The sequence below is a fragment of the Heterodontus francisci genome, chromosome 25, assembly GCF_036365525.1.
Source record: "Heterodontus francisci isolate sHetFra1 chromosome 25, sHetFra1.hap1, whole genome shotgun sequence".
In the NCBI taxonomy this organism is placed as follows: Eukaryota; Metazoa; Chordata; class Chondrichthyes; order Heterodontiformes; family Heterodontidae; genus Heterodontus; species Heterodontus francisci.
Window position 1 is genome coordinate 76064548 of NC_090395.1, and position 23359 is coordinate 76087906.

General features: G+C 44.0%; 1 protein-coding gene across 8 annotated transcripts in view; it reads right to left on the bottom strand.

Annotated features, from left to right (window-relative positions):
* Nucleotides 1–23359, bottom strand: part of foxp4 (forkhead box P4) — a 500447-nt gene that overhangs the window by 56380 nt on the left and 420708 nt on the right. For all 8 annotated transcript variants that reach the window (XM_068057550.1, XM_068057552.1, XM_068057556.1 and 5 more), the window contains 3 exons: nucleotides 16408–16609; nucleotides 14498–14574; nucleotides 3752–3853 (listed from right to left, as the gene is read on the bottom strand). In XM_068057550.1, coding sequence (XP_067913651.1) covers nucleotides 3752–3853; nucleotides 14498–14574; nucleotides 16408–16609 — 381 coding nt within the window. The remainder of the gene's footprint in view (nucleotides 1–3751; nucleotides 3854–14497; nucleotides 14575–16407; nucleotides 16610–23359) is intronic.

The following is a 23359-nucleotide window of genomic DNA, read 5'->3' on the forward strand; positions in this document are numbered from 1 at the left end:
TGACATACATGTGCCATTCTCCAATCCTCTGGTACCTCCCCTGTATCTAGGCAAGATTGGAAGATTGTGACAAGCCCTTCCACTATCTCCACCCCTACTTCCTTTAGCAACCTGGGATGCAAGCCATCTGGACCAGGGAACTTATCCACTCTAAGCATAGCCAGCCTTTCCAGTACATCCTTCCTATCAATTTTCACCCCATCCATTACCTCTACCATCTCTGCTTCTGCTGATATTTTGCCAGCAACCTCTTCCTAAGTAAACACTCACACAAAGTACTCGTTAAGTATATTAGCTTCGCCCTGTGCCTCTATGCAGATATCACCCTCTTTGTCCCTAATATGCCCCATCCCACCTCTTACTACCTGCTTACTATTTACATGCCAGTAGATGATTTTTGGGTTCCCTTTTATGTTAACTGCCATTCTATTCTTATATTCTCTCTTTGCCAGTCTTACATTCCTCTTCACTTCCCCTCTCAACTTACTCTATTACTAAGTTGGGGCTTTGTCTAACCTGGCTTGTCCTTTTAAGGTTAATGTCCTGTTAGTGGCTGTGGGAATGTGTTCTACATAGGAACATGTTGAAATCAATGAGAGGTTAACTACTGAGGTCTCTGTAGGTAGGCACATACTTGTAAATCCTTACCTCTTGCTGTTGGGGAGAGGCCAGGTTAACAAGCTGAAAATGACCATCTTTCTTGTGCTCCTTTTAAAAATACTTTAGACACTTTGAAGTGTGTCTCCGGTGTAAATCATTGTGTCAAGACCCTTATATTTAAATGGGTGGATTAGAAACTAAAAAGTTTGCCATCTAATTGTCAATCATTCCCTCACCTTGACCCTAGTCGCTCCCTGTCACCTCCTTTCCTGTCTCTCTCTTTGTTTTATTGACATTATCATCATTCTTTTGAACTTTCCTCTCTTGTTCTTTCTGAGCTCCACACTCCTCCTCTTCCCTGTATCTTCACTGTTAAAATCAAAATTCTTCGCAATGTCTTCTCCTCAAACTTATTCTTTCCCATCACATCAAAGTTGTGGAACTCCTCACCTCCAGATTCACGTGATGAATCGTACCGAAGGGTGGAATGGAATTATCCAAAAATGAGAACAATAACTCAACTAAAAAATAAACCTTCATCAAACATATAAACAACCAGAAGCCATGAGCTGCCACTAACAAGAACACTTTCTTTGTAAAGCAGAGACTTGTGGGCTGCTAGCAAATTATCTTTTTAAAAATGTATTCTCAATTTGGGTGTTGCTGGAAAGCTTGGCATTTACTGCACATCCCTGGTTCCCTTCCTCTTACAATCTACAGGCGCTAAATCTTGATTCAGCTCTCCTTCTCCCCTATTCTATCCAGTCTTGGTGGTGTCCTGCACTATGACCCCTGACCTTTAACTAAAATTAATTGGAATGACTCCCGCACACCTCCTGGAATGAGGTGCTGAGAACAACAGTATCTGCTGTCATATCCTAACTCGTACCAAGTCCCATTCACCCATCACCCCTGTGCTCGCTGACCTACACCGGCTCCCGGTCCTCTGACACCTTGCATTTAAAATTATCCTAGTGTTCAAATCCTTTGATGGCCATGTTAATATCATTCAGCTATTTAATCAGCTCCTGTTTTCCACTCATTGACTTTACATGACATGTCAAGTGTTGTGTGTGATTGTGTCTGCATAACAGATGTGAGGGGATGATTGCAGCTCATTTCCCTTCCACATGTACTCTTCTGCAAACTTTGCCGCTCCGTGTTACTCTGGCCCTTGTTTTCAGGTTTTGTGATGTTGATGGAGCAGTTATATTGGGGCAGTACCCTCTCCTGTTTCACTCTTCAGCAAACACAGGTGACAGCTTGTTATTAGGAGCTAAGGGTTTTACCAGCTGCCATACAGCAGGTTAAAGGCTCTCAGTAAAATCGAGCTCCTGTTGCATAGATTTCTTTCTCTCCCTGTGGGAAGCGTCTTCCACAGTGAATTGTCTGAAATCAGAAACTCACTGCATGAGGAATCGACATTCCAGACGCACATCCCATCATTCCACAGGGCAGCCTTCCTGAGAGTGGCAGAGAGTTAGTGACACTGATCTGCATTATAAAGAGAGCCACTTTTCTGAGTGAGGAATAACCTACAATCTCATAGCGTGCAGCAACTATTTCTCTCCTGTAGGGAAACTAATTATCATTTGCAATTGGATGAAGGAGTTTTGATGCTGTTCTGTTGCGTGCTCTCCAGAATCCAATGATGAATTGTACAGAAGGGTGAAATGGAATTCAAAAAAGAGAAAACACTCAATCAAAAAAAAAGTCTTCATAAAACCTTTATGAACAACATAGAAATTGCTGGACAATAAAACCAGAGTCCATCGAGTTCACCTTCTACCATCCTGGTAGTCACATGATACATTGATAATGGAGTTATTGACCAATCACAGTGATCAATCTCTATCAAAGAGTAACAACAGACTCAGACATGAGGTGAGGAAAACCCCCTGTGGTGGAGAGCTTTGGGAACCATAGATCCAAACTCACCTGTTCCTCCCGAGCATGCTGCACTCACCATACATCATGTCTCAAATGAGTCAGATGCTGGATTCCAAAATGGCATTTTCTGAAAGAGATCTATCTAATTTGTACAGAAACATAAGAATATAGGAGCAGGAGTAGGCCATTCAGCCCACCGAGTCTGCCCTGCCATTCAGTATGATCATGGCTGACATTCCACTTCAATGCCTTTTTCCCACACTATCCTCATATTCCCTTATGTCATTTGTATGTCTCTTTGAATCAGTACTAACTGCTCCGACTGTCTACCTCAGAAGCTGTTCCACTCGCTCACTGAAATATTGTTTCCACAGATGAGTTTTGAATTTCCCCCTTCAAGTGCAGGCCGTGTTCTCTGGTTCTACAGTTCCAGACAAGGTGAACCAGCTTGTCATGGTCGACATTATCTCTAGTCTCTTTAAATCTTAAGAGCAACGATCAGCTCACTTCTCAACCTTCTCTTTTACAGTGAGAACATGTCCAATTTACATAATCACTCCTCGTAATCCAATCCCTTCATCTCCTTAATCATTCTGGTTGCACTATTCTGTATTCTTTCAATATCTGCAATATCTTTGATTTTACTGTTTCAACTCACTATTGACCTATTAATACATCCCAACATCCGATTTGCTTCAGTCACTGTCACTGAGCATTGCTGCAAATGTCTGTCACATCCATACCCCTACCACTGCGGTGGCAGTCACACAGATGGTCACAGCACCCACTGAGAAATCTGAGGAAGCATGTCATGGAGAAGACTAGGTTGGTGATCGACATCTCAGCCTCCCAAATGAAAAACATTACATACTTAGCTACGTCATTTGATTGAGTGACTGCTTTAAGCTCATGTCAGTCGTGGCTTAGAGGGGTACTCTTTCCTCTAAGTTAGAAGTTTGTGGGTTCAAGCCCCACTCCAGAGACTTGAGCACAAAATCCAGGTTGACACTCTCAGTGCAGTACTGAGGAATGCTGCATCTTCAGAGGTGCCTTCCTTCAGATGAGATGTTAAACTGAGGCAACATCTGTCCTTTCAGGTAGATGTAAAAGATCCCATGACACTATTTCAAAGAAGACCAGGGAGTTATTCTGATGTCCTGACCAATATCTAGCCTTCAAACAACATCATTAAAGCAGACTATATGGTCCATGGTTTATTTTAAAACACAGAAATAAAGAATAGCATTTTTTAGACACTCACCTTCCATGTGGCCGTGTTTCTCCGGAAATATGCGAACATTCTTGTAAACCAGTTATAAATTTCATTGAGTGTTAACTGCCTGTCGGGTGCTTCCAAGATCGCCTGCAGGAAAGGAAAGGCTGAGGTGACACAGTGGATTGCAGCAACAGGACAGGACAGGGGTGATGGGATGGGACAGGCCAAGACGGGACAGGCCAGGACGGGACAGGACAGAATAGGATGGCACGGCACTAGACATTACAGACAGGATGGGAGATGACAGCATCACAAACAGATAGACTTGCAAAAGGTGTTGGAATGCCAAACTTATTGGGGGGATTTTATGTAGGCAACAGGGGACTCGGCCACCAGCTGAAGTACCGGCAAGAGCCTCACATCACCATTGCTGAGGAAGGCCCACCGCATCACACGCCAAACAGGCATTTAAGTGGACAGCAGCAGGCCTTCCTCGGGATTAAGGACCCTGATGACAGATGCCCCGCCCACTGAGATCTGCCAGCCAATCAGAGGCCAGCAGCTCTTTTACTGAGCAATGTCAGTGCAGGGTGGTGGCTGCTGCAGGTAGAGCATCCACCTGAGGCCTAGGATCATTGAGGAACCCAGGCCATGGATGAGTCATGGCTGGAGGAGTTTCATGGGGTGGAGGTTGTGGGGGAGGGGATGTAGGTGGTCAACAGCAAGAGCGGGGGATCTCAGCGCAACCCCCACTTTCTCGACGCTGGGTCCTTTGATCAAGCACTGAGAGCCTTTGAACAGGGACCGTCCCTAGAGCTGGTAAGCAACCTGCATGGGTTTGCTTGCTATGCTCTCCGTGTGGTGACAGGCCTGTCCACCTGGGCTAATAGTGGCAGAGGCAGGATGGGGCCATTAATTGGGGAATTAATTCCCCACTTAAGGGCCTCAATTGACAGCGGGACAGGAAGGCTGTCCATGGGCCTTCCCGCCACGGACTTAATATGGGTGGAGGCAGGAAAGTGGCGGGGGTCCACATCCCTCTTGCCATCATCCCACCTGATTAAATCTCTCCGTCTCCAAACCCACTGCAGGGCAGTGCGTAAAATCCCCCCATTGTGATTGAAGCAGATGGGAGAAATGGGTTCAAGAGACAACTTGCAATGTTTGTGGAGAGATATGGGATTGCGGGCGTTAGGGTGAGAAGGATGGAATTGGCAAGTTTGGAATACGAGCATATGAACATATGAATTAGAAGCAGAAGTAGGCCATTCAGCCCCTCTAGTCTGCTCCGCCATTCAAAAAGATCATGGCTGATCTGTTTGTGTCTCGAATTCCACACTCCCATCTACCCCTGATAACCTTTGATTTTGTTTCCTAACAAGAATCTATCCACCTCCGCCTTAAGAATAGTCAAAGACTCCGCCTCCTCACCTTCTGCGGCAGAGAGTTCCAAAGTCGCAAAACCCTCAGAGAAAAAATTCCTCCTCATCTCTGTCCTAAAAGGGAGACCCCTAATTTTAAAATAGTGCCCCCTAGTTCTGGACTCTCCCACAAGAGGAAACATCCTTTCCACATCCACCATGTCAAGACAGTTCAGGATCTTATAAACTTCAATCAAGTCTCCCCTCACTCTTCTAAACTCAAGTGAAAACTCAAGCCCAGTCTGTCCAACCTTTCCCCATAAGACAACCTGCTCATTCCAGGTATCAATCTAGTAAACCTCCTCTGAACCGCCTCCAACACATTTGCATCCTTCCTTAAATAAACAGACCAGAACTGTACACAGTATTTGAGATGTAGTCTCCCAATGCCCTGTATAACTGAAGCATAACATCCTTACTTTTATTTTCAATTTCTCTCGTAATAAAGGATAGCATACCATTAGCCTTCTTTATTGCTTGCTGTACCTGCATACTAACTTTTTGTGACTCCTGCACTAGAACACCTAGATCCCTCTGCACTTTAGAATTCTGCAGTCGCTCTCCATTTAAATAATACTCTGCTTTTTTATTCTTCCTGCCAAAGTGAACAAGTTCAGATTTTTCCACATTCTACTCCATCTGCCAGATTTTTGCCCACTCACTCAACCTATCTATACTGATCTGCAACCTCCTTATGTCCTCTTCACTACATACTTTCCTACCTGTCTTTGTGTCATCTGCAAGCTTAGCTACCATGCCATCACTCCCCTGATCTAAGTCATTGATATAAATTGTAAAAAGTTGAGGTCCCAGCACAGACCCCTGCAATACTCCACGTGTCACGTCTGCCAATCAGAAAGGACCCATTTATGCATACTCTCTGCTTTCTGACAGCCAGCCAATCTTCTATCCATGCTAATATGTTACCCACTACACCATGAGCTCCTACTTTGTGCAATAACCTTTTATGTGACACCTTGTCAAATGCCTTCTGGAAATCCAAGTACAGTACCGTCAACGGGCTCCCCTTTATCCACAGCACATGTTACTCCTTCAAAGAACTCCAACAAATTAGTTAAACATGATTTCCCTTTCACAAAATCATGCTGACTATTCCCGATTATCTATTGTTTTTCTAAGTGCCCAGCTATAGCCTCCTTAATGATCGACTCTAACACCTTCCCCATGACAGATGTCAAGCTAACTGGCCTATAGTTACCTGTTTTCAGCCTCCCGCCTTCTTGAATGGAGGGGTTATATTTGCTACTCTCCAGTCAGATGGGACCTTTCCAGAATCTAGTGAAGTTTGAAAAATTAACACCAATGCCTCTACTACCTCATTAGTCACCTCTTTTAAGACCTGAGGATGAAGCCGATCAGGACCCGATGACTTGTCAGCTCGCAGCTCCATCAGTTTGGTCAGTACTGCTTCTCTGGTGATTATAATTTCCCCATGTTCCTCTCTTCTTTCCACCTCCTGATTTACAGCTATTGGAGTCATAGAGTTATACAGCACAAAAACAGGCCCTTCGGCCCATCGTGTCAGTGCCGGCCATCAAGCACCTAACTATTCTAATCCCGTTTTCCAGCACTTGGCCCATAGCCTTGTATGCTATGGCATTCCAAGTGCACATCTAAATATTTCTAAAATGTTGTGAGGGTTCCTGCCTCTACCACCCCTCAGGCAGTGTGTTCCAGATTCCATCCACCCTCTGGGTGAAATTTTTTTTCCTCAAATCCCCTCTAAACCTCCTGCCCCTTACCTTAAATCTTTGCCCCCTGGTTATTGACCCCTCCGCTAAGGGAAAAAGATTCTTCCTATCTAACCTATCAATGCCCTTCATAATTGTGTATACCTCAATCAGGTCCCCCCTCAGCCTTTTCTGCTCTAAGGAAAACAACCCTAGCCAATCCAGTCTCTCTCATAGCTGAAATGCTCCAGCCCAGGCAACATCCTGGTGAATCTCCTCTGCACCCTCTCCAGTGCAATCACATCCTTCCTATAGTGTGGTGACCAGAACTGTACACAGTACTCCAGCTGTGGCCTAACTAGCGTTTTATATAGCTCCATCATAACCTCCCTGCTCTTATATTCTATGTCGCAGCTAATAAAGGTAAGTATCCCATATGCCTTCCTAACCACCTTATCTACCTGTGCTGCTGCCTTCAGTGATCTATGGACAAGTACACCAAGTTCCCTCTGACCCTCTATACTTCTTAGGGTCCTACCATCCATTGTATTTTTCTTTGATTTGTTGGTCCTTGCAAAATGCATCACCTCACACTTCTCAGGATTAAATTCCATTTGCCACTGCTCCGCCCATCTTAGCAGCCCATCTATATCGTCCTGTAATCTAAGGATTTCCTCCTCACTATTTACAACACCACCAATTTTCATGTCATCTGCGAACTTACTGATCATACCTCCTATATGTATGAAGAGAGATTGGGTCAATTAGGCTTGTATTCGCTAGAGTTTAGAAGAATGAGAGGGGATCTCATAGAAACCTACAAAATTCTAACAGGACAGACTAGATGCAGGAAAGATGTTACCGATGGCAGGGGAGTCCAGGACCAGGGGTCACAGGCTAAGGATAAGGGGTAAGCTATTTAGGACTGAGATGAGGAGAGATTTCTTCACCCAGAGAGTGATGAACCAGTGGAATTCTCTACCACGGAAAGCAGTTGAGGCCAAGTCATTAAATATATTCAAGAAAGAGATATAGTTCTTCGGGCTAAGGGGATCAAGGGATACGGGGAGAAAGTGGGAACAGGGTACTGAGTTTGAATGAGCAGCCATGATCCTATTGAATGGTGGTGCAGGCTCGAGGGGTCGAATGGCCTACTCCTGCTCCTATTTTTCTATGTTTCTACATTCAAGTCTAAATCATTAATGTACACTATAAACAGCAAGGGTCCCAGCACCGATCCCTGCGGTATACCCCTGGTCACAGGCTTCCACTTGCAAAAACAACCCTCGACCATCACCTTCTGCCTCCTGCCACTGAGCCAATTTTGGATCCAATTTGCCAAATTGCCCTGGATCCCATGGGCTCTTCTTAACCAATCTCCCATGCGGGACCTTATCAAAAGCCTTACTGAAGTCCATGTAGACTATATCAAATGCTTTACCCTCATCTACACATCCAGTCACCACCTCTAAAAATTCAATCAAGTTAGTTAGACACGATCTACCCCTGACAAAGCCTTGCTGACTATCTCTGATTAATCCCTGCCTCTCCAAGTGGAGATTAATCCTGTCCCTCAGAATTTTTTCCAATAGTTTCCCAACCACTGATGTTAGACTCACCAGCCTGTAATTGCCTGGTTTATCCCTGCTACCCTTCTTGAATAATGGTACCACATTTGCTGTCCTCCAGTCCTCTGGTACCTCTCCAGTGGCCAGAGAGGATTTAAAAATTTGTCTCAGAGCCCCTGCTAACTCCTCCCTTGCCTTACATAACAGCCTGGGATACATCTCATCTGGGCCTGGGGATGTATCCATTTTTAAACCCGCTAAAACAGATAATACTTCCTCCCTTTCAATGCTAATATGTTCAAGTATATCACAATCCCCCTCCCTAATTTCTACATCTACACTGTCCTTCTCCAGAGTGAACACAGATGAAAAGTAATCATTTAAAACCTCACCTATGTCCTCCGGCTCCACACATAGATTGCCACTTTGGTCCCTAATGGGCCCTACCCTTTAATAAAAACAAGAAATACTGGAAATACTCAGCAGGTCTGGCAGCATCTCTGGAAAGAGAAGCAGAGTTAATGTTTCAGGTCAGTGACCCCTCTTTCCCTGGTTATCCTCTTGCCCTTAATATATTCCAGCTATTACTGGAATGTTTTTAGAATCGTGAAGATAGAAGCAAAATATTTGTTCATTTCATCCGCCATTTCCTTATTATCTACTATTAACTCCCCATTCTCACTATCTAGAGGAACATAGGAACAGGAGTAGGCCATTCAGCCCATCGAGCCTGCTCTGCCATTCAATACGATCATGGCTGATCATCCACTTCAATGCCTTTTTCCCACACTATCCCCAAATCCCTTTCTGTCATTGGTATTTAGAAATCTGTCAATCTCTGCTTTAAACGTACTCAATGACTGAGCTTCCACAGCCCTCTGGGGTAGAGAATTCCAAAGATTCACAACCCTCCGAGTAAAGACATTTTTCCTCATCTCTGTCCTAAGTGGATTCCCCCTTATTCTGAAATTGTGTCCCCTGGTTCTAGACTCCCCAACCAGGGGAAACATCTTAGCTGCATCTACCCTGTCTATCCCTTTAAGTATCTCGTAGGTTTCAATGAGATCACCTCTCATTCTTTGAAACTCGAGAGAATACAAGCCAAGTTTGCCCAATCTCTCTTCAAAGGACAGTCCCGCCAAGCTGGGAACTACTCTGGTGAACTTTCATTGCACTCCCTTTATGGCAAGAATATCATTCCTAAGGTAAGGGGCCCAAAACGGCACACCAGGTAGAGTCTAACCAAAGTTCTATACAATTGAAGCAAGACTTCACTACTCCTGTACTCAAATCCTCTTGCGATAAAGACTAACATACCATTGGCCTTCCTAATCGCTTGCTGCACCTGCATGCTCGCTTTCAGTGACCTATTGACAAGGACACCAAGGTCCTTTTGTACATCTACACTTTCTAATCTCTTACCACTTAAGAAATACTCTGCACATCTATTCCTCCTACCAAAATGGATAACCTCACATTTTTCCACATTATATTCCATCTGCCACGTTCTTGCCCACTCACTAAGTTTGTCCAAATCCCCTTGAAGTCACTTTGCATCTTCCTCACAACACACATTCCCACCTAGTTTTGTATCATCTGTGAACTTAGAAATATTACATTTGGTCCCCACATCCAAATTATTTATATATATTGTGAACAGATGGGGCCCAAGTACTGATCCTTGCAGTACCCCACTAGTCACAGCCTGCCAACGCGAAAATGACCCGTTTATTCCTACTCTCTGTTTTCTGCCTGTAAACCAATCCTTAATCCATGCCAATATATTACCTCCTATCCCATGTGCTTTAGTTTTGCTAACCAACCTCCTGTGGGGGACTTTATCAAAAGGCTTCTGAAAAGCCAAGTATACTACGTCCACCAACTCCCCTTTATCAATTCTGTCAGTAACATCCTCAAAAAACTCCAACAGGTTCATCAAACATGATTTTCCATTCATAAATCCATGTTGACTATGCCCAATCAGATCATTATTATTCAAGTATCCATTTATCACATCCTTTAGAATAGATTCTAGCATGTTCCCTGCTAGTGATGTAAGACTAACAGGTCTGTAATTCCCTGTTTCCCTCTCCCTCCCTTCTTAAATAGTGGGGTGACATTTGCAACCTTCCAATCTGCAGGAACCGTTCCAGAATCTATAGAATTTTGGAAGATGATCACCAATGCATCCATTATTTCCATAGCTACCTCTCTCAATACTCTGGGATGTAGAATATCAGATCCTTGGGACTTATCAACCTTCAGCCCCATTAATTTCTCCAATACAACATTCTTACTAATACTAATTTCCTACAATTCCTCATTCTCCCTAATCCCTTGGATCTCTAATTCTTGGAGATTTCTTGTATCTTCCTCAGTGAAGACAGACACAAAGTAATCATTTAGCTTCTCTGCCATTTCTCTATTCCCCATTATAAATTCTCCTGACTCTGCCTGTAATGGACCCACATTTGTCTTAGCCAAAAGTTTCCTTTTTACATACCTATAGAAGATTTTCCAGTCTGTTTTAATATTTTTTGCTAGTTTACATTCATATTTTATTCTCCCTTTCTTTATCAGTTTCTTCATCCTCCTTTGCAGTATTCTAAAATCCTCCCAATCCTCAGGTTTACTACTATTTCTGGCAACTTTATAGGCCTTTTCTGTTAATCTTATACAATCCTTAACTTCTTTTGTTAGCAACAGTTTACTTTTACCTTTGGTGTTTTTGTGCCTTGAAGGAATGTATAGTGCCTGTAAACTATGTAACATTTCTTTAAAGACTATCCATTGCCTATGTACTCTCATACCTTTTAATGTATTTTCCCAATCCACCTCAGCCAATTTGCCCCTCAGACCTTCATAATTTCCTTTGTTCAAATTTAACACCCTGGCTTTAGATTGAACTTTCAAACATAATGTAAAATTCTATCATATTATGGTCACTCATCCCTAAAGGTTCTTTTACAACAATATTATTAATTAGCCCTTTCTCATTACTTAATACTAGATCTAAAATAGCCTGTTTTCTAGTCAGTTCCTCAACATACTGCTATAGAAACTCATCCTCTACAGCATTAGTGCTCATTAGGTTTACCCAGTCTATGCGCAGATTGAGGTCACCCGTGATTACTATATTACCCATGCCAAATGCTTCTCTAATCTCCTGATTAATACCATGCCCACACTACCACTACTGTTTGGTGGCCTATAAATAACTCCTACCAATGTTTGCTGCCCCTTGCTGTTTCTTAGCTCCATCCAAACAGATTCCACATTTTGTTCTTCAGATCTGAGATTCTCACTTACTAATATATAGATCTCATCCCTTATTATCAGTGCAACACCAGCTCCTTTTCCTTTTTGCCTGTCCATCCTAAATGTCAAATATCCTTGAATATTCAGTTCCCAGTCTTGGTCACCTTGTAACCACGTTTCCGTTATGGCAATTAGATCATACCCATTTACCTCTATATGTGCCTTTAAATCATCTACCTTATTGCGGATGCTGCTTGAATTCAGGTAGAATGCGCTTAACCTTGTCTTCTTGGCATTATTCAGCATTCTAAACCTAGTTGATGCTTGCCTTTGTTTCAATTGCCTTCTACTTGCCAATTTTCTACCTCCTGTTACCAGCTTTACTCCCTTCCAATTTGAGCCACTCCTCAGGTTTCCATCCTCCTGACAAGTTAGTTTAAACCCTCCCCAACAGCACCAGAAAATCTCCCAGCGAGGATGTTAGTTCCGGTCCTGTTAAAGTGTAGCCTGTCCAACCTGTACAGGTGCCACCTGCCCCAGAACCGGTCCCAATGTCTCAGAAATCTGATGCCCTCCCTCCTACACCAATTCTCCAGCTACGTGTTTAATCGATCAATCCTCCTATTCTTATGCTCACTAGCATGTGGAACTGGGAGTAATCCTGAGATTACTGCCTTTGAGATCCTGCTTTTTAATTTCCTCCCTAACTTCCTACAATCTGCTTTCAGGACCTCATCCCTCTCCTTACCTATGTCATCGGTACCAATGTGGACCACGACCTCTGGCCTTCCTCCAGAAGGACATCCTGCAGCTGCTCCATGACATCCTTGACCCTGGCACCAGGGAGGCAACACACCATCCTGGAGTCACATTTACTGCTGCAGAAACACCTGTCTGATTTCCTGATGATCGAATCCCCTATCACTATGGCTCTTCTACTCTTCTTCCTTCCCTCCTGTGCTGCTGAGCCACCAGTGGTGCCATGGACTTTGCTCTGGCTGCACTTCCCTGAGGAACCATCACCCTCACCAGTATCCAAAATGGAAAACTGATTAGCAAGCAAGATAGACACAGGGGACTCCTGCACTACCTGCCTGGTTCTCCTAGACTGCCTGGTGGTCACCCATTCCCTCTCTGCCTGCATGCTCCTAACCTGCGGTGTGACCACCTCCCTAAATGTGCTATCCACGTAGTCCTCTACCTCGTGGATGCACAACAGTGACTTCAGCCACCGCCCAAGTTCTGAAACCTGGAGCTCAAGGTTCTGCAGCCGTTGACACTTCCTGCAGATCTGTTCGTCTAGGACACGTGGTGCATCCATGGCTTCCCTCTTACCGCATGTTGTACAATCCACTTGACCGAGCTGACCTGCCATACAGTAACTTTAAAATATATTTATTACAATTAGAATTAGAATAACTTACCAGTTACTCAGTAATTAGCTTCTTCCCCTGTACCAAAGAGAGAGGCAGCTACTGGAGGCTGAAAAAAGGTAGAAAAAGCAGCCCCTCCCTCACCGAACTCCCTCACACACCAACTCCCACTTTACACTCTGTGCACTCAAAGTAGCTCTCAGTGCAGACAAATTTATTTTCTCTCTTCATTTATAGTGCCCCTCCTTACTGAACTCCCTCAATTACCAAACTCCCTTCTTCACACTCTGCCTCCAGCAACATTCAGTGCAGACAAGCAGCACCAAGAGGACCAACACTCACTTTACTTACTCTTTTCCTTTTTAAATACCTGTAGAAACTCTTGCTATCTGTTTTTACATTTCTAGCTCGCTGCCTCTCATACTCTAATTTCTTTCTCCTGATTAACCTTTTAGTCATTCTCTGCTGTTCTTTATATTGTGACCAAGCAGAAATTACAGAACAGAAGGAGGCCATTCAGCCCATCACACCCATGCCAATGCAAGCTCTCCACCTGCAGCTGACTGCCCCAGTCCCATTTCCCTGTATCCTTCCACATCTTTTCTTTGTGAAAACTTATCCAAGGCGTTTCTGATTTGATTTGAACTTGATAATGTTTAGGCAGAAAGATTTACTGACTTCCCTCCTCACTCCTACAAACACTTCACCAGACTGGACAATTTTCCTGCATCAACTTCCTTTCTAATTATTAAAGCTTTAATTGCATTACCTCAAAAATTCCCAACTTCCTGAACCTTTCCTCAGAAACACTCGATATCTGGAACCATCTCTACTGCCCCTCTGGCCTCTTTCAAGGTTTATCGGCTTCCTCTGAGCTCAGGTACTCACAGCTGCACTCAATGTTACAGATGGAATCTGGCCAATGAATCTCCTTTTACTTCTATGTTGCAATTGGAGTAGCTGTACTAATAATGGCATTAATTATAAAGTCACTAATAAATCTTAAAGGAAATTCAGCAGAAACGTCTTTACCCAGAAGTGGTGAGAATGTGGAACTCGCTACCACAGCAAACGGTTGAGGCAAATAGTAGAGAAGCATTTAAAGGGGAAGTTACATAAACAGATGAGGGAGAAAGAATGGAAAGATATGATAGGGGGATATGAGGTAGGATGGGAGGAGGCTCATGTGAAGCATAAACACCAGCATGGAACAGTTGGGCTGAATGGCCAGTTTCAGTGCTGTAAACATTATGCAATTGTACATGTACTTAATTCCCACCTTTTTAAATGCACATTATAAAATGAGTCACAAGACATTTAACCAGATGTCAGTACACCTTTAAGGGCCTTTAATTCATTCATTATTACTACAAATAATAGTTTTCACCCTGGGAGATGGTACAGTGTCAGACTCCAGCAGGATATGCCTTCAGGAGCAGAGAATAACCAGGACTTCAAACCATCTTGCAAATCCACCCACCTGCCGGATGAGGGAAGCATATGTAAAGGGAGGTCGAACATCTGCATTCTTGTAAAATTCATGATTCTGAGCAAGTTCTGGAAGAGAACAGAAAACACACAAATGTGTAAATGCTGAATATTCTGAATCAATGCTTGCTAAGTGCTCAGGGTTTTATAGCAGTTAGATTTGCCTTTGAACATGATTCCTCATTGTGCAGGCCTTTTCTGGATTTCAAGTTCTTCTCTTCCTGTCCACTGCCTGGTGCTGGATTTCTCAGTGCTGACTGCCCTCAGATGACTCACATGTGGCCTTTTGTCATGTTTGAGCCTCAGCATGGAGAGCTGGCAGAATATGTAACCAGTGGGGAGCCTTGGGAGATGGCAGTCGGCAGATATTCAATAGAATGGAGTGGGCACCAGCCTTGAAAGGCACCAGGGCACCGATGATGAGGGGACTGGATCCGTTACCATCCTGGGTGAGAGTGGAACAGGTCTAATCCTGGGTGAGAATGGAACAGGTCCAATCCTGGGTGAGATTGGAACAGGTCCAATCCTGGGTGAGAATGGAACAGGTCTAATCCTGGTTGAGAATGCAACAGGTCTATTCTTGGTTGAGAATGGAACAGGTCTAATCCTGGGCAAGAATGCAACAGGTCTAATCCTGGGTGAGATTGGAACAGGTCTAATCCTGGTTGAGAATGGAACAGGTCTAATCCTGGGTGAGATTGGAACAGGTCCAATCCTGGGTGAGATTAGAACAGGTCCAATCCTGGGTGAGAATGGAACAGGTCCAATCTTGGGTGAGGTCAGAACAGGTCCAATCCTATGTGAGAATGGAACAGGTCTAATGCTGGGCGAGATTGGAACAGGGCCAATCCTGGGTGAGAGTGGAACAGGTCCAATCCTGGGTGAGACTGGAACAGGTCCAATCTTGGGTGAGAGTGGAACAGGTCCAATCCTGGGTGAGAATGGAACATGTCTCATCCTGGGCGAGATTGGAACAAGTCCAAGCCTGGGTGAGAGTGGAACAGGGCCAATCCTAGGTGAGATCGGAACAGGTCCAATCCTAGGTGAGAATGGAACAGGTCTAATGCTGGGCGAGATTGGAACAGGTCTAATGCTGGGCGAGATTGGAACAGGTCCAATCCTGGGTGAGAGTGGAACAGGTCCAATCCTGGGTGAGACTGGAACAGGTCCAATCCTGGGTGAGAGTGGAACAGGTCCAATCCTAGGTGGGAATGAAACAGGTCTAATGCTGGGTGAGAGTGGAACAGGTCCAAACCTGGGTGAGAGTGGAACAGGTCCAATCCTGGGTGAGAGTGGAACCTGTACCCTGTTGATATGATGCTGCTGTGACAATGCTCTCCATCATTGAAACATATATTTAAATAAACAACTAAATGTTTGACAGACACTATTTCAGGAAGGTGCTTCCTTTTAAAATGGTGCTTATTATTTTGTCCAGTTTCTACCCTTCCTCTCCAAACAGTGTCTGCTCACATTTGGCTTTCATTCCATGGGCACTGACCGTGCACCTTAGCCAAAGGGCTGGTCTTCATGATGGTCAGCGGAGGGGGAGCCTCTGGGCTCAACCTGAACATGCCAATATGTATCATTCACCAGAGAGCAATCAGGAGTGGGACTGCAACCCCCTCCCCCCACCAAATCTGTGAGTGCTGAACCCAGTTTTTGTGCCCCAACTACAGTCTCAGCACAGGCCAGAGGTGGTGTGTAATATTCATTTACATCTGATATCTGTGAGGAGAAAATTTTGCAGGTCTATAGCGAAATGGCAGGAGAATGGGACTAATTGGATAGCACTTTCAAAGAGCCAGCACAGGTATAATGGGCCAAATGGCCTCTTCTGTGCTGTACTATTCTATATTTTCAAACTTGTTACTAATACACTGAAGGTTAAAAGCCTCTTACCTGAAGATAACGGCATGCAGTACTTATCAGAATGCCTCCTGCGAATGGCTCCCATATTGTGTAAACTTGCTGAGCTGATGACGGAGGGTCCCTGTCTCATAGGGGTGATAGGCGTGGTGGCTGAGGTTGGCGTGTGAGGTAAACTTTCTGGGAAAATGTCTGATGAACTCTTGGAAAGCGTGACATTCGACACCAGGTTCAGCTAATGGTGAGTGGTAGTCAGCAGGATGGGCATTGGGGGAGAGGACAGAAAACAGAAAGAATAAGTGTCTTTGATAAATGATCTGGAGTTGCACCCTTTGTGCAGTCTGAATCAGAGGATACAGGCCATCTGCACTAATTGGTGCATAAAATTGTTCCACTAAAGGTCCAATTAACAGATGTGTCACTGAGGAGCATCTTCTTTAGGCCACAGAGGAGGGGAACAAAGAACACTATTGAAAGCACAGTACCTTAGACTGACTACCCAGCAGCTGTTAGAGGAGAATTCAACCACACCTGACTTACTATAACTAAACAACACTAACAAACTGATCACTTTATTTTCCCCTCCTCTCCTGAAGGTGCTGATTCTTGCTAGGTACAGTCCCACTGACATTGGCCACCCACTAGCAGCTTACCTAAGGCCATTGTTTAGGAATAAACCTAGATAGAAAATGCCGACCGGTTATTGCACCAAGAGGTGCATCACAGCTGAACCAAATCGCGTCCTTGGCTGATACTTGCTCCACTTACACTTTCCAGCAGGGATCGCAATCAGTAACAGGAACCATAACTGATTTATTTTTTCCTTCCCTTGTCCTATGGTACAAAAGCTGATGGATTCCACCAGTACCCTGCAGAGATCAGTTATTACAGCACAGGCAACAATGGAATATACAAGTTATATTGAGTCTATAGCACAGAAACAGGCCACGTGGCCCAACTAGTCCTTGCCAGTGTTTCTGCTCCACATGAACCTTCTCCCACCCTCCTTCATCTCACCCTATCACCATATCCTTCTATTCCTTTTCTCCCTCATGTGTTTATCCAGCTTCCCCTTAAATGCATCGATGCTATTCACCTCAACCACTCCCTGTGGTAGTGAGTTCCACACTCTCATCACTCTATAGGTGAATAAGTTTCTACTGAAGTTCCTGTTGGATTTATTAGTGACTATCCTATGTTTATAGCCCCTAGTTCTGGTCTCCCCACAAGTGGAAACATTTTCATCATTTACCCTATCAAACACTTTAATTGTCTTGAAGACCTCTACCAGGTCATCCCTCAAAGAGCCCCAGCCTGTTCCACCTTTCCTGATAATTAAAACCTCTCAGTCCTGATACCATCCTTGTGAAGGTGCTGGTCTGTTTACCTCAGCATCACACTGACAGTGCATTTGTGAATGAGCATTAGGTCTGCTGCAACAATGCAACTAAATTCAATTCACAAACTTACATCTAAATAGTGTTCCTCATGAAAGACAAATCTCTCAGATATGGAAAACATGGAAGGAGGCAGGAGATGAAATTCGAAAGCACCGTCAGACAGAGTTGGACAGAATATTATTTACTGTATTGTTGGAACAATGCATTTTCATGAAGGTTCAAGAAACAGAGGAAAAGAAAAGTAAGGGAGTGGAAACAGAGAAATGGATGTGAGGAAGAGAAGGGCGAGATGGAGAAAGCTGGAGATAAAGAGGTAAATAGAGAAGAGGAAGCTTCTTTCAAAATAAAATACCCCAGAATGAAAAGTGCTACTTATCAACAGTAACTCGGTATTTCAATTTGGACAAGAGAAAACCATCATTCATTTCATTGCCTGTTCCTTTATTTCTTTTCTTCCCTATATCTCTGTTTCATTTATAATTTTAAAAATTCTTTAATAGGATGTGGGCATCGCTGGCTAAGCTAATGTTTGTTGCCCATCACTAATTGCTCTTGAGAAGGTGGTGGTGAGCTGCCTTCTTGAACCGCTGCAGTCCATGGGAGGTAGGTACACCCACAGTGCTGTTAGAAAGGGAGTTCCAGGATTTTGACCCAGTGACAGTGAAGGAATAGCAATACAGTTCCAAGTCAGGATGGTGTGTGGCTTGGAGGGGAACTTGCAAGTGGTGGTGTTCCCATGCATCTGTTGCCCTTGTCCTTCCAGGTGGGAGAGGTCGCGGGTTTGGAAGGTGCTGTCAAAGGAGTGTCACCGAGCTTCTGCAGTGCATCTTGTAGATGGTACACACTGCTGCCACTGTGCGTCAGTGGTGGAGGGAGGGAATGTTGAAGGTGGTGGATGGGGTGCCAATCAAGTGGGCTGCTTTGTCCTGGATGGTGTCGAGCTTCTTGAGTGTTGTTGGAGCTGCACCAATCCAGGCAAGTGGAGAGTATTCCATCACACTCCTGACTTGTGCCTTGTAGACGGTTGACAGGCTTTGGGGAGTCAGGAGGTGAGTTATTCGCTGCAGGATTCCTAGCCTCTGATTTGCTCTTGTAGCCATAGCATTTATATGGCTACTCTAGTTCAGTTTCCGGTCAATGGTAACCCCCAGGATGTTAATTCTGAGAGATTAAGTGATGGTGATGCTGTTGAATGTCAAGGAGAGATATTTAGATTCTCTCTTGTTAGTGATGACCATTCCCTTGCACTTATGTGGTGCGAATGTTACTTGCCACTTGTCAGCCTAAGCCTGAATGTTGTTCAGGTCTTGCTGCATGTGGGCACGGACTGCTTCAGTATCTGAGAAGTTGAAAATGGTGCTGAACACAGTGCAATTATCAACTAACGTCCCTACTTCTGACCTAACGATGGAGGGAAGGTAATTGATGAAACAGCTGAAGATGGTTGGGCCTAGGACACCACCCTGAGGAACTCCTGCAGTGATGTCCTGGAGCTGAGTTGATTGACCTTCAACAACCACAACCATCTTCCTTTGTGCTAGGTATGACTCCAACCAGTGGAGAGTTTTCCCCTGATTTTCATTGACTTCAGTTTTGCTAGTGCTCCTTGATGCCACACTTGGTCAAATGCTACAATGATGTCAAGGGCAGTTACTCTCACCTCACCTCTGGAATTCAGCTCTTTTGTCCATGTTTGAACCAAAGCTGTAATGAGGTCAGGAGCTGAGAGGCCCTGGCAGAACCCCAAACTGAGCATCAGTGAGCAGGTTATTACTGAGTAAGTGTTGCTTGATAATACTGTCAATGTGTTAGTGTTGTAGCTGTATTGGATTGTAGGGGCACAGCTAGTCCTGGAGCACAGGTCTTTAGTACTACAGCCAGGATGTTGTCAGGGTCGCTGTATCCAATCTAATAACCAGGAATCCTTTCAGGTGTAAGGACTTTTCTTAGGTTTCAGTTTCCTCTTTCTCACCAGTGCTGGCAGCTTGTTCCACATATTGGTTATCAGTTTACTGAAGCCATGCTCTCTCACTGGCTGCTTTACACTAATATTCTGACTGTGACTCATTTCTCCTGATTGCTATAACTCCATAAAACAGTATAAAATCAGTTATGTTCCTCAATTATTAAAATTTTTAATTTGTACACCAAGTCTTCCCTGTTTTTTTTTCTTCTCAAGAGCGAAGAGGCCCCAGGTAAAGAATTCCCTATATTAAGTTACTGAGCCTCCAGCCCTCAAATGAACCTACTCCAATACCATGAGTCAGAGCAGGGCTCCATCACAAAACTTGTGAAGTTGACAAAACAAAGAGGTGAGGGAATCCATCTGTGCCCTCCTGTTAAAGGTGTGCCACCATGAGGGATTTATGGTTGTACAATGATAAATCCTTCTCCTTCCTCTCAATGCAGCTTGCGTGATTACACTCATGATGCTTACAAATTGCTGTTAATGTGAATACTTTCAGAAGGCTATGTTGCTGATAAAAACCAACAAACTGGCCCCACGTTGAGGGACAGGAATCACTAGTGACCACGCACCTTTAAGGAAGCAAATGTGTGAGTTTAGGATAGCTATGTTGTTATCCTACGCACAGTAGGTTGAGAAGCAATGTTGACCTTTTGTCAGTGGTCTCATATCCAGTAGACAGTGGGAGTTTAAACAGGACATTGTTATTAAAGGATTCACAGCCCCAAAACGGCAATCATTGTGACAGAAACTTACCAACTTTCTTTGACAGCACCTCCCAAACCCATGACCGCTCCCACTTAGAGGGACAAAGGCAGGAAGCGTATGGACACACCACCACACACACCATCCTGACTTGGAACTATATCGCTGTTCCTTCACTGTTGCTGGGTCAAAATCCTCAAACTCCCTTCCTAACAGCACTGTGGGTGTTCCTACCACACATGGACTGCAGTGGTTCAAGAAGGCAGTTCACTACCACCTTCTCAAGGGCAATTAGGGATGGGTAATAAATGCTGGCCTAGCCAGCGACGCCCATATCCCGAGAATGAATATGAAAAAGAGTTGAGGGAAAATAAGGAGTTCAGTTAAATGTCAATATTCTGCTGCTAGGTGTCACCAATACTTCGGGAAATAATACCTAATGCTAGTTTAAGAAGCTAGTGACATCTAGGGACAGAATGGTGATACTGCAGTCACTGATAGTCACTCAAACTGGGGATACTTCAGACCATCTAGTCAGCCAAATGCTTATTCTTCACAAAAGGGACCATCAACAAGCCATTCATCACAATCAAACATGACCCTGTCCTCAACTGGTGTCTACACCAATGCACTAGTCAGCACGGGTCACTGAATAACCAATCAGTTTCAATCTTACTGAAAAGCTAAAAAGCTTTTGACTGTGAATTGGCGAAGCGAAGAGATGGTGAGTGTCAGAGGGTCAGACAATTATTGGACGTTGATAATCTGAAAAGCTGGGCAAAAAAAAGATTGAGCTAATCATAGCAACAGTTTGGGTTGGGCACAATCAATTCAGCTGGGGTTGTACAACATTAGGCCCTATTTGACCCAACTGCACTTCACGATTGGCCATGTTGCCTGACTTCTAATAGCCTTCCTTTTTCAGGTGTCAGCCATGGCTCTCTGGTCTCTGACTCCAAAGAACATGGGCTGAAGTCCCACTCCAGAGACTTGAGCACAAAATCTAGACTGATACTCCCAGTGCAGTACTGAGGGAGTGCTGCACTGTTGGAGGTGCTGTCTTTCAAATGAGATGTTAAACTGAGGATCTGACGGCCCTCTCAGATGGTTGTAAATGACCCTATGGCACTACTGAATGAAGAGCAGGGGAGTTCTCCCCAGTGTCCTGCTCAATATTTATTCCTCAACCAACAATACTAAAATAGATTATCTGCTCATTATCATATGGTTGTTTGCAGGAGGTCGCTGTGCACACAGTGGCCACAGTTCAGGAGTACTTGATATTGCATTGTTGGGTTTGTATTAGTAGCATTATAGGCCATTCTAGAGAGCGTCTTAGACTCTGCTAAAGGTTAACTAACAACTCTATTATTTACAGTTACTTTATACTCTCCACAAGCCACTAAGCATCCTTCGTGCTGCTATACCTTCTTCTTCTCAAACCTATCTCATGTGACTGTTACATCATCGCTCGTACAGTGGGAGGGGTCTCTCTCATTGTCTTCGTTAATTAACCTTTTACATCCTTATACTATATCTCCCCCAAGTCTTTCACCAACATTTTTCCAAAATATATACACTATGACTTCTCTACTACTCTGTCCCCCCAACTCTCTGACTTTACAGATTCAGTCTCATCGGAGGTCTGACAACTCTCCCCGATCTGGTTTAATCGGTCTGGGATGATCAGTAGTCTTCATACGAAGTCTGGGTTGCTGGCTTGGTTTTTCGTTTCTACAGTTTGTAGTATTCCGTTTGGTTTGGGAATATTCATCTTCATCTGGATTTTGCAGATGGATTATTGGCTGTTGCTTTTGCGGAATAGGAATGATATTCCTCCAATTCCTTTGTCTGTTCCCTTCATTCATTCATATAACATACGATCACTAATAGTCCTCACGTTTATGGATTACAGTACCTTCTCGTTCCAAACTTTTTGATCATTGTTTAATTTGGGTAAGCTTCTCACTTGAAATCTCCTCTTGTAATTCCAGGTTTGTTACCTTCTGAAGGGGTTTTCTTTTTCTGAACTTTCTTGTAGTCTTGAGTCTTCAATCCTGGCATTAATTATTGAGACAATACTGGAAGCTGTGTCCTTAACTTCCTTCCCATTAGTCATTCTGCTGGTGATAATCCGCACAGCCGTGGCGTTGATTGATGAACTAGGAGTGAGATAGGAAGATCTTCATTTTTCTTGAGTAAAGATTTTATGTTTCTCATACCTCGTTCTGCCTCGCCATTGGACTGTGGATATCGCGGTGAGCTCTGAAGATGTGGAAAGCCCATCTTTACTGAAAACTGGGTAAAACATTCATTCACAAACTGTGGTCCATTGTTTGATAATATTTCATCTGGAATCCCATGTGTCATGAAGATGTCCGAAAGGATTCTGATAACTACCTCGGTGGTCATAGAATGTAATCATCAGACTTCTACCCACCTGGAAAAGTAGCCAATAATGATGATATATGACTTCCCACCAAACATGATAAATCTATGCCGAGCCTTTGCCAATGTCTAGTTGGAAATTGGGTAGGCAACAGCAGTTTGCACTGTTCTGGCCTTTGTATCACGCATGTCTGACAGTTGTTGATCATGGTCTCGATATCCTTAGATAACCCAGGCCACCATACTGAAGATTGTGCCCTCACTCTGCATTTGTTTATACCCAAATGGCCTTGGTGTAATCGATCTAAGATATCAGATCTCATTGAAGTAGGAATAACAATTCTGACACTGTAAACTAATGAGTCATCAATTATGGTAAAGTATTTCCTATACTCATGGAACGTCTTCATTGTTCTCCTGGCTGAACTTTCTTGTGGCCACCCAAGTGTACAATATTGTCTAAGGCCCTTGCATACATCGTCATCCTTCTGTGCTTGTCATATTTCTCATAACTTCTATGTGCTTG